The following is a 14,156-nucleotide window of genomic DNA, read 5'->3' on the forward strand; positions in this document are numbered from 1 at the left end:
TCCCAGGTTTTGACTCTGAACCTTCTCCGTGGCCCTGGGGCACCGGGCACCAGCAGACAGACTGGGTGTTTCCTCTCCGGGGAGGCCAGTGGGGCAGAGCCACCCTTTGGAAATAGCTGATTATTATAGTTTATTGAACAAGAAAACTGTCATGGGTCCTGGAGATAACCGCTTTAGGGCTCAATTCCCCAATTCTGTGACCAGAGAAGTTGACTATCTTGCCCAGAGTCACACAGCAAGATATCAAAAGTCCCTTCTCCTTGACTGTTCAGTCATAAAGCCAGGATTTCAAACCTAGCTGAGGAAACATGGAGCCAAGGTCAGTGAGTGTCTCCAGGTGAATGCCATCAGTGTGCCTTTCTCTGGGGTCTGGGTACATGGCAGGTGGGTGGGTTTGCTGGCCCCCAAAGGAGGCCTCCTGAGGGAGAGTACCCATGGCCTTGTGAACCCAGTGGGTTCAGCACAGAGTTCTTTCAGGAACTGTAGCTGGGGAAGGGAAAGAGAAATCTTCATTTAAATGCAGATACAGGCTTCTCACCTGGGACCAGGGAAAGTTTTTCCATTAAAATGCTAATGAAGGCACAAACTGCAAACTCCAAATCCCCTACTGTCTGGGGCTCTGCTCCCAGCCCCCACCCAGCCCGCTCCTCACCTCCAGTCAGGGCAGGGGGCTTGACAGGCCTTCAAAGATCTCTTGGGCACAGTCTTCACATGCCCCATGCTCTGGCCACTGGAGGGTTCCCAGAAGAGACCTTTGGCAATGGCAGGTTCCCTTCTCTGTCTCTTGGAGTCGTGGCTAGAGACCAGGGCTCTGGAGTCAGGTCTCAACTGCAGTACTTTTTAGCCATGTGACCTCAGAGAACTTAGTTAACCCCTCTGAGTCTCATCTGTGAAATAACGATAGCCATTTTTAAAAATCGCTGACTGGATAATTATAGACATACATATGTCTATATCACTAGAGATAAAGGCTGTCACAAAAAAAATAAAAAAAACCAGTACACAGCAGCTCTCATGACCACTATTATTCACGTAGAGATGAAAGCTCTATTCGCACATGAATACAAAATGGCTTGGCGAGGCCACACGAGTAGATTCTAGATGGCAGCTCTTGGGTAGACCGTGGGGCACTGCCTATGGCCTGACCCAGCCTCCTCCTCCTATCCCAGCATGTCTCAGTCCTCTTCTTTTCTATGCAGACTCTGACCCTCGCAGACCTGAAGCCCAGCCGGGGACCCATGTCCGGGGGCACACAAGTTACCATCACGGGCACCAACCTGAATGCAGGCAGCAATGTGGTGGTGATGTTCGGGAGCCAGCCGTGCCTCTTCCACAGGTAACCCCTGGGCCCAGAGGAGGGAAATGTGGGTTCCCACAGAGATGAACAGAAACTGCCCCTTCCCCAGGCTGACTTTTGCAAGTCCCTCCCAAAGCTTTCACTCTTGCTCTCTTTGGGGGAAGACAGTAGATACCAGCCCTGTCTTCCATGGAAAGTGGGGAGGTGCCATGCTGCTGTTCACAGTTCAGCTTGGTGTCCTAGGATGTACCCTTCGCAGAGGATGGGAGCACCACTGAGCATCCAGCTTGGAACCAGCAGCTGATGCCCCTTCAAGGGGCAGAGCCTCTCCTACTGGGAGCTGCTTGGGACCACCCCATCTGCTCTAAACAGGCAATCCCAGAAGGCCAAGGCTGAGCCAACAGGGGCAAGGCCTTCCTCCTTCTGCCTAGCTGGGTCTGCAGCCCGAAGGGTTATACCTTACCTAGCCAGGAGCCTGGAGTAGGGGCCACAGGGAGCCCATCCAAGGAATGCTGTGGGAGATGTGACCGATCTGAGCCCAAGTCCAGAGATAGATGTTCCTAGAGTAGGTTATGACAAGAACCTTGCAGATTCAAAGTCAGACCAGCCGGGGGTCTTGCATTACTGCTATCCAAGAAACCATTACTTAGTGAGCGTGTGAGGGTGACTTGGCTCAAAGCCGCTGCAGTAGGGCTGCAACTCAGAAGAGGGCAGAGGTGGAGTTCAACCCTAGCACCACAAGTATAGCCAGAGCCCAGGACTCAGAGTCACAGGGAGGAGGTGGCAAGGGGCCACCAAACTCACTTCAGGGGATTCTCATCTCAGGCAAGGCAGGAGTGAGACATGGAGGAAGGCACCTCGCCAGACTTAGGTAGCTAGATTCTTGCTAAAATTGGAGCAGGGGCTAGAGTCAAGGACAGCCCAAAGACCAGGCCTATTTGAAAGGTAGGCTCAGAGGAGCCTTTCCAAAGGTTGACCCTTGTCCTTGGTTTGTGAGCTTCTATCTATGACAGTGCCCACCCCTTACTTCTGTGAAACCTGATGTGCCCAGAAAGGGGTTAACCCCAGACCACTGCTTAATACCTAGGAGCCCATGCTCTGCCTTCCTTTCCAGGCGCTCGCCATCCTACATTATCTGTAACACTACATCCTCAGATGAGGTGTTGGACATGAAGGTGACTGTGCAGGTGGACAGGGCCAGGATCCGACAGGACCTGGTCTTTCAGTATGTGGAGGACCCCACCATCGTGCGTATTGAGCCAGAGTGGAGCATTGTCAGGTAGGAGGACCCATCCCCTCAACCTCCCCCCCTGCCTCTAGGCCTCGGTTTCTCTTTCTCAGCTCTCAAAAGCCCAAGAGAAACCAGTGACCCGGGAGACTGAGGCCTCTTCCCAGGTGTCCCTTCCCCAGCCCTGCTCTTCCCCAGCCCTGCTGCCCGCTTGCCTTTCTTCCTCTCAAATAACAGACTCAGCCAGGCAGAGCCTGGGCCCCATTTCTCGCTTCTTCCCCAGCGCCCAACACAAATGCACTAAAGCCAAATGACACAGGAGGTGGAAGAGCACACGTCTCCCTAGACCCCGTCCAGCACTTCGGTAGTTCAGCGGGGCAAGCCATGGCTCTTCCTGGACATCCAGCGTTAGGAGGATTCTCCTGGGGACTGAGAGACTGCAGGACCCTTAGGGTGTAGGAGTACAGAGCCTCCCTTCAGAGATGGAGCTGCAGGCACCTGACCATGTCCACTTTTCCAGGCCTGGAGGACTTATCAGGATGAGAAGGCTCCACGGAGGCTGTCCTTTCTGGGAGGCCCCTGGAGACCATTGGGAAGCCGCTGTTCTGGGCTGCATTGGAGAGCACAGTGAAGACCTGGGTTGGGAAGGAATGGGTTCAGTCCATGTTGCTTACCCGACAGGTGACCTTAACATCACCTTATTGTCCACCTGTCCCCTGCTCGGTGCTCCCCACTGTCAACTCCAGCCAGGAGGAGCCCCAGGGCTGGAGAAGTTAGTGAAGACAGAATAAAGCAATGCTCTGGGCTGGCTGAGGCAGGGGCAAGCCTAGTCTAGGGGGCCAAACTTAGACCAGGGACCCAAAGGCCATACTTGACTGGTTGCCTGAATTTTTATAAATAAAATTTTATTGGCACATGGCTCTGCTCACTGGTTGTATTGTCTACAGTTGTTTTCTCATGACTGCACAGAGTTGAGTAATTGTGACAGAGACCATATGGCCTGTGGAGCCTGAAATATTTACTGCCTGGCCCTTCAGAGAAATAGTTGGCCACCCTCTGCTTGAAGACCAGAGAGAGGCAGCCTGACTGCTGGGATGAGAAAGGCCATTGGCTGTCCTTAGCTAAGGCATGGGGGAAACAGCCTTTCAGAGCCATGCCAGGCCTTGGCCTCAGAGCCTGGTGATTCAGAAAGGTGACACAGGCCTTTGTGTCTCACTCAAGAAGCTAGGCAGTGATACTCTGGGACATCCATGGCCTTGCTGAATTCGGGTTCCCTTCATATTGTCTCAGAAATAAAGGTGTCATCTTCCTGGCACTCAGCAGTGCCCCAAGACACACTCGTGCCACGAGGGGGGCTGGACACACATTCTAGACTGCCAGCATTTTTGCTTAAGTTAAGGAAATCTGAGGATGAAGTGGGCATTGTACCATGTGTGGGATTTGAGCTTCCTGTAAGTGCCTGGGTTGTTTCAGGACAATGATGGGATCTTTTTCTACTGAGCGCAGAATTAGTGGTTGGGAAGTCTGGGGACAGAGAGGCTAGATACCAGCAACTCATCTGAACTGTGCTCTGTGTAGGAGGAATCCTGCAGGCACCCCTGGAAGTATGTGCGTGCATGTGAGCTCATGAATGCACGCGAGAATCACTCAATGAGAGAGAAGTAATGGGAAGTTTAAAGACGGGAAAGTAGATAGAGTGATAGAAACCCATGTGAGCACAGGTGACAAAGAATCCTAGCTGCTAAGTTTAGAAGGAATTTACCTACAAAGCCCTGCTTTGGACAGCAGGATGTTTGCCAATGATGCTCCCTTGACTAACAATCAGGTCATGCTCACTCTAGTCCAAGTAGGACATAGCTAAGAACAGGGCTTCCCACCCTCCCCACCAGCTTCTCAGCTTTCCCAGGCATAGAACATAGCATCCTTTGAGAGGCCACACTGAAGTGAGTCACCTGAGTCCCCCTCATCTCTGTCCTGTGTCACTCCAGGGCTCAGGAGACTTGAGTCTCAGAGCATGTCACACTCGTAATCTTGGAAGAGGTGTCTGGACCTGGGCCATGGCTTTCATAGGTCTCAGCTGGACTGAAGCCACCAAGCAGGAAAATTGTAGCACAATTGCCATGGAAAACAGATGTGCTTCAACACTGGAGGTTCTGCTGGGAGCTTACTTTAGAACAGGATTGAGAGTGGAGAGGATCAGGGGAGGAGAATCCAGGACTAAAACAGCTAGCTCCAGTCTGGAAGCCTCGGAGAACTAAGGGGCTGTGCTGTCACCTGGGCCTCCATGAGAGGCCCGGCAAGGGACAATATGGATATCTGCTCACCACTGCCCTCCCTCTGGGCTTCTGAGATACTCTTGTTATTACAGTTGGCTTTTCCTCCTTGTCTCCAAGGACACAACTGTGCTTCCTCATCCTTATTGTCGTGGCTCACCCTGATAACCATTGCTGTCATGGCCATTACATCTCCTGTGGCTGTGGTTCACACACTCCTTTCTTTCTTTTTGGGCAGTGGGAACACACCTATCGCTGTCTGGGGAACTCACCTGGACCTCATACAGAACCCCCAGATCCGTGCCAAGCATGGAGGGAAAGAACACATCAATGTGAGTCCATTGGCAGGTCCTTGCCTACATACAATGACTCATGGCATGGGATACCTCCAAGTCCTGGGATGGTAGGATAGGGGAATTAATATGACCATATTTTCAGCTTTTGGGGCTATAGGCCTAAGAGACCAATTACATCCACAGTTCACGGGGTTCCATTATCACCCTACTATTCTTACCCAGTTTAGAAAATACCTAATCATTGCCACATTCACACTGGGCAAATCCAGAAATAGGAGCTGCAGGGTGGGATCTGTGAGTAGTAGCCAAGAGTGTGACTTGGTGCCCTCCTCCATCATCCTCCCATATGAACCCCATGTAGCATCGATGGTACACCGGAAGTCCTGGTGTGGAGATATTTCTCATTGTCCCCCTTCTCTGACTCCTGTAGATCTGTGAGGTCCTGAATGCTACTGAGATGACCTGCCAGGCTCCAGCCCTTGCCCTGGGTCCTGACCACCAATCAGATCTTACTGAAAGGCCTGAAGAATTTGGTTTCATCCTGGACAATGTCCAGTCTCTGTTAATTCTCAACAAGACCAACTTCACCTACTATCCTAACCCTGTGTTTGAGGCTTTCAGTCCCTCAGGAATCCTGGAGCTCAAGCCTGGCACCCCCATCATCCTAAAGGTATTCCAGAAAAGCTTTTCATAATTTAATTGTCATAAGATTTAATTGTCAATTACTGGGAGGAAGAGAGGATACTAGGATGTCTAATGTATTAGTCTGTTTCCTGTTATTGTCACAAAATACTTGATGCTGGATACTTATAAAGAAAAAAAAAGTTAACTTGCCTCATTGTTCTGGAAAATGAAAGACCAATAGTAGTCCTAGTTTTTATGAGGATCTTCTAGCAGGAGCACATAGACAAGAGAACCAGAGAGGACCTTTAAGACGTGGGGAAGTCATGATCTTCCATCAAGCTCCACATCTTAAAGGTCCTGTTCTCTCTTACAGTACTAGGGACTGAACTCCTATCACACCACATCTAACACATGTACCAATCTTTTGGACTTCTTGCTGATGGTGGCCTCTTCCCCAGTTCGTCCATAAGATAGGACATTGGGTCGGAGGCCCCGGCAGCCACTAGCAGCTGTGGTCCTGACTCGGGGTTGGGAATGGGGGCTTTTCCTGTCTGTTCAGGGCAAGAACCTGATCCCACCTGTGGCTGGAGGCAATGTGAAGCTGAACTACACCGTGCTGGTTGGAGAGAAGCCATGCACCGTGACGGTGTCAGACGTACAGCTTCTCTGCGAGTCTCCCAACCTCATCGGCAGGCACAAAGTGATGGTGAGGCTACTGGGATCTCACTGTGTGTGGACCAGGCATGAGGGGCACTGGGGGAGAGTGGCTCAGCTACAGCTGGGCTACTGTGAGCTTTCCTCCCAGCTCACCCCAGACCGGTTTCCATCTTCCCGTCCCACTAGTCAACTTCTTGTGTATTGTCACCCCCTCTGTCCTGGTGGGTACAGCAAGGGCAGAACATTAAATGGGGTGATACTCAACTGTCTGTTAGGATCAAGAGAGCCTTTAAGACGAGGATCATCGCTGGTGTAGGGTGGTCCTTGATGCTATTTCTATGTCTTAGCTCCCAACTCTAAATGGCAGGGTAGTCTTAGATGTTGGTGCTAGGTCACTGTTTTTACAGTACAGCTGTGAGCTGTTTCCATATGATGACTGTGTCCTCCCACGTGAGAGGATAGACACATTTTCTGGTTGAAGGGTGGTCTCTGCTGTCTATACTCTCTCTTCTATTTTTCTGATGGAAGGGGGTGCATCTCATGGGCAATCACGTTCTCCTTCTGACTTAGAACTCTTCCCCAGTCTGCTCTGCTACCATCCCTCTCTTCTCTGTGTCCACAGGCACGGGTGGGTGGCATGGAGTATTCCCCTGGCATGGTGTACATTGCCCCGGACAGCCCACTCAGCCTGCCCGCCATCGTCAGCATCGCAGTGGCTGGTGGTCTCCTCATCATCTTCATCGTGGCGGTGCTCATCGCCTACAAACGCAAGTCCCGGGAAAGTGACCTCACTCTGAAGCGTCTCCAGATGCAGATGGACAACCTCGAGTCCCGTGTGGCCCTGGAGTGCAAGGAAGGTACTGAATGTTCAGGCGCTGACGCCTGGTGTGGGGTCTGTGTGTGTACACGTGTGTGCTTATCATATACAAACATGCAGGCTGGGTGGCAGTGGGTAGTGTTAGAGGTTGTGTATGCTGTAAGCACCTGCAAGTCAATGCATGTATGTCTATACACATATGTGCCTCTTTACAATGCCAACCAGACCGGGCAGCATCCGTCAGTGCTGAATGTTATGAATGTGTATATTTATATTTGTGTTTGTAAGTGCGTTAGCCCAACAGGTGGGGCTGCAGTGGGTGGCAGTTGTGTATGCAAATGTACACTGTGTGTTTGTGTCTTTTGTGTACAGGCCAGCAAACTAGACTACAGCAGGCAGTGCTGGAGATTGTGTGTATACATGTATGCACTTGTGTGAGTGTGTGTGTGTGTGTGGGTGCTATATGTGTGTGTGCCTCCTATTTACAGGCCAGCAAGCTGGGATGCAATAGGTGGCCTCACAGACTGGGCATTCTACCATCAGAACCTTTCTGCCAGTTTCAGAGCTTAGCTGGGGTCCCAGACCAAAGCCCTGTCTAGCAATCCACCTCTGGTTTTCTCTCTACTCCTTCCAGATACGTTCCTGAGATCCTTTATACACCAAGAACAGTGTCCAGATGCAGAACTCTGGTGTGTGTGGGGGGTGGTGGTGGTGGCCACAGTCTCCTCCAGGGAGGACCTGGGGGTGTCTCCCCATGATTCATGCAAGCAGTCCTCAGTTCTCTTCTGTCAGCAGGAAGGGAATTTTGTAGGGTTGATCTGTGATTTCAAAGGAAGTGCGTTTCACAGCTTGTATTTGAAAAATGTACACGAGCCACCATGAAGGGAGATGAGCAGTGTCAAACCCAAGAAGGCAGCTTAGCTGGCAGAGTCTCAGGAGATCCTTCTGTAAGCCCACCCTGGGAGGAAGGAGCTGAGGTATTTCTCAGTGGGTAATATGCACCCAGTGTTAATCCAGCCCTGTACCTGGGCTCCAGCCTAGTGCAGGTTCCCGCTGGGGAAGCTCCGCCTCTTTTATGGGGACAAGGCTCCATCCCATCTCCGCATCCTTCAGCTGTCTTCCTGGCATCTGCCTTGTGGGACTGTTAATTACTGCCTTTTATTATATTTACACTGCTTAATTTTTTTCTCTGCAATGTACTCTTCCCTCTAATTAGGTGTAGTGATTAGAATCTCTTTTATGTGTGGCAGGCGTGAGGCTTTGAATGTTGGAGGCTTAAAGGAAACTGCAGACCCATCAAACCTGACTCCCTCCTTTTCCTCCTGGCCAGCGAAGCAGTCCAATCAGGAGGAGGTGGTGGCAGTGGAGGGGGCGGGGATGCCAGGCTCCTCTAGAAGCTCCCTGAGGAAGAAAGGCTCAGCAGGCAGAAACCCATGGAGTCCCATGGGGACCATGGCTTCTGGCTGGGGACACTTATGCTGCTGGGATGGAAGCAGGCATCTTATAGCAAAGGACATGCAGGGTGGACCATGGAGGCATTCTCCAGGATGCCAAGGCAACTTCTGCATGTTTATGAGACAGCTCGGGCCCAGGGCAAGGTTTGTGTGGAGATTTCATTGTCAGCCAAGAAGTTATCCATGCCTATACTAGAAGACATCAGCCCAGACCTGAGCTTTGGATATATTGGCACACACATGTGCAAACACAGATTCCCACTCTGCATCCTCACTTGCATGCTCTTATACAAGTTAAAACAGGCACACACTCACACCTGTGCACCCCACTCCTGCTCATGCATACCTCTCCAATTACACAGATACAGGTATGTGCTCTTTACTCCAGATATGCACAGGTATGTTGGTCAGCTTACAATACTGTGATCGAATAACCCAACAGAACCAACTTTAAGGAGGGAGGGTTTCTTTTCTCATACTCTCAGAGGGTTCAACCATCATGGAGCAGGGGGAGCATGGTGGAGTGCTTAACTGACAGCTGCCAGGGAGCAAAGAAGAGCAGAAACAGAAAGGGCTATGGCGAGATACAGTCCCAAGGACAGCTCGTCACTAGTGTCCCGTGATCCCAAGCCCCACCTTCCATAAATTGAAGCCCTCCCAACAGCACCATCACATTACGAATCCATCAAGGGATGAGTCAATCCATTGAAAATTACTATCTAGTTGTTTCTGAAAAGGCCCTTACAGACACACCCAGAGATAAGTTACACTAATCTCCTAGGCACGTCTCAGTCCACTCAAGCTAGCAATGAAGATCGACCATCAAGACATGCTTGTTAGGCTTTGTGACAGTGCATGTCAGGGAGGCCTCCTGGCTTCCTTTATGCACACACAGTTGCTCACATGCACCGGAGTGTGTTCAGGAGCATGAGGGCCTCTGCCTCTGGTGTCACACTGCATGACAAGAACTCCAGCCCCCATGTAACAGAACAGGGGAGCAGGGCCACTAGGAAGGGAGCACCAGAAGAGGTTGCAGGTCTGCTAGTGTCCAACTTAGCCCCCTATCCTTACCAGTGAGCCTCGGGGCTCTCCTGGTATCAAGACTCATGGAAACCTACAGACCTCACGTCAATTCTCCCATAGTCACCAGACAATGCGAGACCCTGTGTGCAGTTCAGGGTACTTGTGTCATGTTTACATGTCATGGTATCCCATTGGGCACTAGGCTTGCTCTTTGATGTCCCTAGGGCCCTTTGAGCTTGTGAATCCCGTCTGAACCCGCCAACTTCTCTTTTTTTCCTAGTCTTAAGTTTATATAATGAAAATAAACATTGGTTAGGCAACAACCATGACTTGTTCTTTGTCAGTGTGTGTCAATACAATCTGTTCATGTGTGTGCATGTATGTGCATGCATGTATGCATGCAGAGATGGGGAGGGCATGCACCAAGGAGAATGCCACAGCTTAGCAGGACTAGCAGCTGCAGCTCTGAGGCGGCAGAGGATGGCCTCGGGGGGCATTGTGCCAGGATGGAGTATGACAGCTTTGGCTCTGGGCTCTGTCACATGCCAGATTTTCCTAGGGGCCAGCTGGGGCCTTGCGACTGCATCCATCTGGAGGCCTGAGCTGCTCTCACAGACAGCAGTGCCTACATGCAATTATAACCCACCGCCAGAGAGCATTGCACTGAGGCAAGAAGCGCAAAGGTGTCCCCCTTCGTGTCTGTGCAGAAGAAATTGGTTAGAGTGGCAGGCCCTCTGCCCAAGGCTTGTTTGAGTTCTGAGAACTACGTGATCCAGAATTGGATGCCCAAACGCTTTTTTTATTGGAAGAAATTGTTCTCGACTGTGCTAAGAAAACCCAGTTCAAAGTGCATCTCTAGGCATAGGCTCATCTCTCTGTTCTGTCCCTCTGCCCTCCTGCCCTTTTACAGTTCCCTTGCCAACATGCTTTACAAACCAGAGCCCTTTCTCTTTTGACTCCAATGGCATTACAGGTCCGAGGGCAGCCTTTCCATCCCTTTGCTGTTTGAAAGACATGAGGCCCCAGATCAGCTTTCCCCCATGCTAATCCATCTAGGTCTATCATTCTTTCATGCACAGGTCCACAGATCACACCCCCAGGGACCTGGGTGAGGGTTCTCAACATTCTCAGAGAGGTAACTCTTAGGCTGGGCCCCAGCCAGCATCTCACAGGCTTCTCAGCTATTTTCTTCAGACTCTGTCCACCTGGTATTTTAAACCATGCTGGTGAGCACCAGCAGCCTCCTGTCTGGCCTAAATGATAGGATTAAAGGTGTGTGCCACCATGCCCAGGGATTTTTTTTTTAACCAGGGTTGTAGGGCTCAAACTCAGGTCTTCATATTTACAAGGCAAGCACGTTACCTAGTGAGCGGTCATCCCAGACCCCTCACAGACTTCCCTTTGTGCTAGCTTTTGCAGAGCTGCAGACCGATATCCATGAGCTTACCAGTGACCTGGATGGAGCTGGGATTCCCTTCCTGGACTACAGGACCTACACCATGCGGGTGCTCTTCCCAGGGATTGAAGACCATCCTGTGCTACGCGACCTTGAGGTAAGAATCGGTACCCATCCCTATGCTGATATTATAGCAGGAAGCCCAGCATCCTGATTCAGAAGTGAGAAAGCTGAGGCCAGGGAGATAGCACATCTTGCCAGTTCCCTGGTAGAGAGGGGGCCAAAACAGGGAGCCTCAGAGCACAGGTTTCAGTGGGGCTTTGGAGTCTTACAAGATTGAATGGGTAGAGAGAACCCTCTTCCAAGAAAAACTATGCATGTATATCTTAGATACTTTTCTATTGAGTGATAAGACACCATGACCAAGATGACTAATAGAAGAAAGCATTTACTGGGACATACCATTTCAGAAGGTGACTATGACCATCACGGTGAGAAGCATGGAAGCAAGCAGGCAGGCAAGGTGCTAAAGCGTTAGCTGAGAGCTTGCATCTTAAGGCAACAACCATGAAACAGAGCGATCTAACTGGGATCTGGCACTGGCTTTTGAAACCACTAAGCCCACCTATACTGTCATACCCCTTAATTCTTTCTGAACAGTGCCACCAGCTAGGGACCACACATTTAAATATGTGAGCCTATGGGAGCCATTCTCATTCAAACCAATCCAGTGTATGCACAACCAAAAATTATGCCAGATAAACATGGGCAGTTCACAGACTTAGGTTTTTAGTAAACCACAGTATAAAGGATTTTGCTAATTAATTGGTGCTCAATAAATATATAAGGGATTTTACCATGTGATGCTTCCTTGGGGAAGACGAGTGATATATGAGGTGGAAGTGGAGATGATAAAAAACCCCACTGTTGTACTGCTATCAGGGACCCCCAACCTCCCATTTACTGTCCAGCACACCAGCTCAATTATGCATATATTCATATTACACTCTCTTCCAAAAGGACTTTAGAATGGCTTACCAAGATAAATACCAGAGAAAAGTGAAAAGATGATGAATGAGGAAAAGGGAGAAAAATAAGAATCCTGAGGGATGATCATTAGAAGTTGTGAGACATTAAAATTCCTTAAGTACTTTCTATGCATTCAGCCATCTACCTTCCCAGGATGAGGTGAACCCATTTTATGGGTGAGCAAAGAAAGAGGGCAGAGAAGCCCAGTGAGTGGCTAGTACACACAGCTGCTAGGGGCAGAGTCAGAAGTAGAATAATCAAGGCCGCTAGACTTCATGTTTTCTTCTGGCTGCAAGCCTATAACCAGAACTCTCTCTGGGTGTTCTTCAGCTCTGCTTGCCTATCAGGAGGAAGCAGAATACACAGATGAAGCAACAATGGAAAATACGATGCAACTTAGAATTGTCCACACATTGAAAACAGACCCTTTGCTCAGTGTTGTAGATGCTGATGTTGGAGGGAGTGTCCACTTGGGGTCTCGTTGGTTGCAGCAGGCTGTGTACCATGGCAGCACATACTGCTCATCCACAGCAATGCTTGTAGTACCTGTATTTCTCCATACTTGCTTATTGGATGATGCAGACATGTGTGTGTGTGTGTGTGTGTGTGTGTGTGTGTGTGTGTGTGTGTGTGTGTATACGTACACATGCATGTGTGTTTATGTGTGTAATTTTGTAATGAGAAAATGAATATTACTAATATTTCTGTCTTAGAGATGCTCTCCTTGCCACTCTGACTGATAGACACTACTGAGTACTTTCAGAGTCTACAGGCAATGGCTCGACATTCTCTCTGGCCATGAACCTCTAGTCTCTCTCAATATGTGTATAACTGTTTGTGTGTATGACTCTGTGTGTGTGTGTCTGTGTGTGTGTGTGTGTGTGTGTGTGTGTGTGTGACTGTGTGTGTGTGTGTTTATACATGTGTTATATATTTATGTACAAAGATACTAGGTTTCTCAGGACACTCATTCTGTCCATCGCCTTGTTTGGACTCATCACCGTTGCCCCTCCCCCTTCTTACTCTTTCCCTTGTCTTTCATCTTTCCTCAGCCTCACTTTAATTTGCCCCCGGACACCAGACTTCTCAGGACACAAAAGAGCTTGAGAGTTCCTAGTTCAGAGAAGTTGGGGTGGCTGGCAGACAGGTCACTGTCCATGTGCCCGAGTGTGTTGTCGATGTATAGACTATGTGCCTCACTGTTATGATCTGACTTCCCACAAGGTAGGGACCCTGGCATAGAGTATCAGTGCAGGAAACATCTGAGTGAAAGAATGTCTGTCTGTCTGTCTGTCCTAGAGAAGACAGCAGTCCTAGCAAGAAGAGCGATATTCTGTCTGTGGGCATCAGAGGGCATAACCTAAGAATTCAACCAGGAAGGGTATAGAGAGTTATTTTCCTCATTTTGCTAGTTCAAAATCCCAAGTCTACATGAGGATGCAACTTTTAAATGGGATTTTCTAATCCCATGTCAAAATTGGGCCCAGAAATCAAACTATACCATGCCTACCTTAGCCTAGGTTTGTATGCCTTCTGTCGTCTATTGGACTATTATTTGTTGGTTTCCAACTTATTCTTACTATGGAAAGTTCCTCCTTTTTTTCTATAATTCAAAAACTTTATTGACCTATAACCTGATTAGATATGCCAGATGAGAATCAATATTGTACAGAGAGTTGTACAGAATTTTTTACATAGAAAACTTTACATCTGTACGGTATACATTTTATCCATCTGAAAAAATTTTCTACATCCACTGTTAATATGGAATGTTTGACAAGATTCTCATTTTAACCATCAGAGCACAATTCACAGTATGAATACATTTCCAGTAAATCTAACCTCCCCAAACCATGCCAGATTTGTTATTTTAATATATCCAACATTAAATCGTGTACGTAGAAGAAAATCTACATCAATGGGTGTGGAGATAGCCCATTTGTGAAAGCAGGGTTTCCCTAACCTTTCATCTTCATGGGACACATGACCACAGCAGAAAGTGTGAAGAGGGCATGTCCTCTTGCTTTGGTAGGTCACTATGGGGCAAGTGGGGGCATTTGAA

General features: G+C 49.2%; 1 protein-coding gene across 2 annotated transcripts in view; it reads left to right on the top strand.

Annotated features, from left to right (window-relative positions):
- The window catches only part of Plxna4 (plexin A4), a 464,905-nt gene that overhangs the window by 402,804 nt on the left and 47,945 nt on the right, over window positions 1-14,156 (top strand). The window contains exons 15-21 of one of the 2 annotated variants that reach the window (XM_006991601.4): window positions 1,200-1,336; window positions 2,412-2,576; window positions 5,037-5,130; window positions 5,525-5,764; window positions 6,278-6,424; window positions 6,998-7,232; window positions 11,080-11,222. In XM_006991601.4, the coding sequence (XP_006991663.1) occupies window positions 1,200-1,336; window positions 2,412-2,576; window positions 5,037-5,130; window positions 5,525-5,764; window positions 6,278-6,424; window positions 6,998-7,232; window positions 11,080-11,222 (1,161 nt within the window). Of the gene's footprint in view, window positions 1-1,199; window positions 1,337-2,411; window positions 2,577-5,036; window positions 5,131-5,524; window positions 5,765-6,277; window positions 6,425-6,997; window positions 7,233-11,079; window positions 11,223-14,156 lie in introns of those variants that run through there. The other variant, XM_076566560.1, reaches the window with a different exon arrangement.

This window comes from Peromyscus maniculatus, chromosome 3 (genome assembly GCF_049852395.1).
Source record: "Peromyscus maniculatus bairdii isolate BWxNUB_F1_BW_parent chromosome 3, HU_Pman_BW_mat_3.1, whole genome shotgun sequence".
In the NCBI taxonomy this organism is placed as follows: Eukaryota; Metazoa; Chordata; class Mammalia; order Rodentia; family Cricetidae; genus Peromyscus; species Peromyscus maniculatus.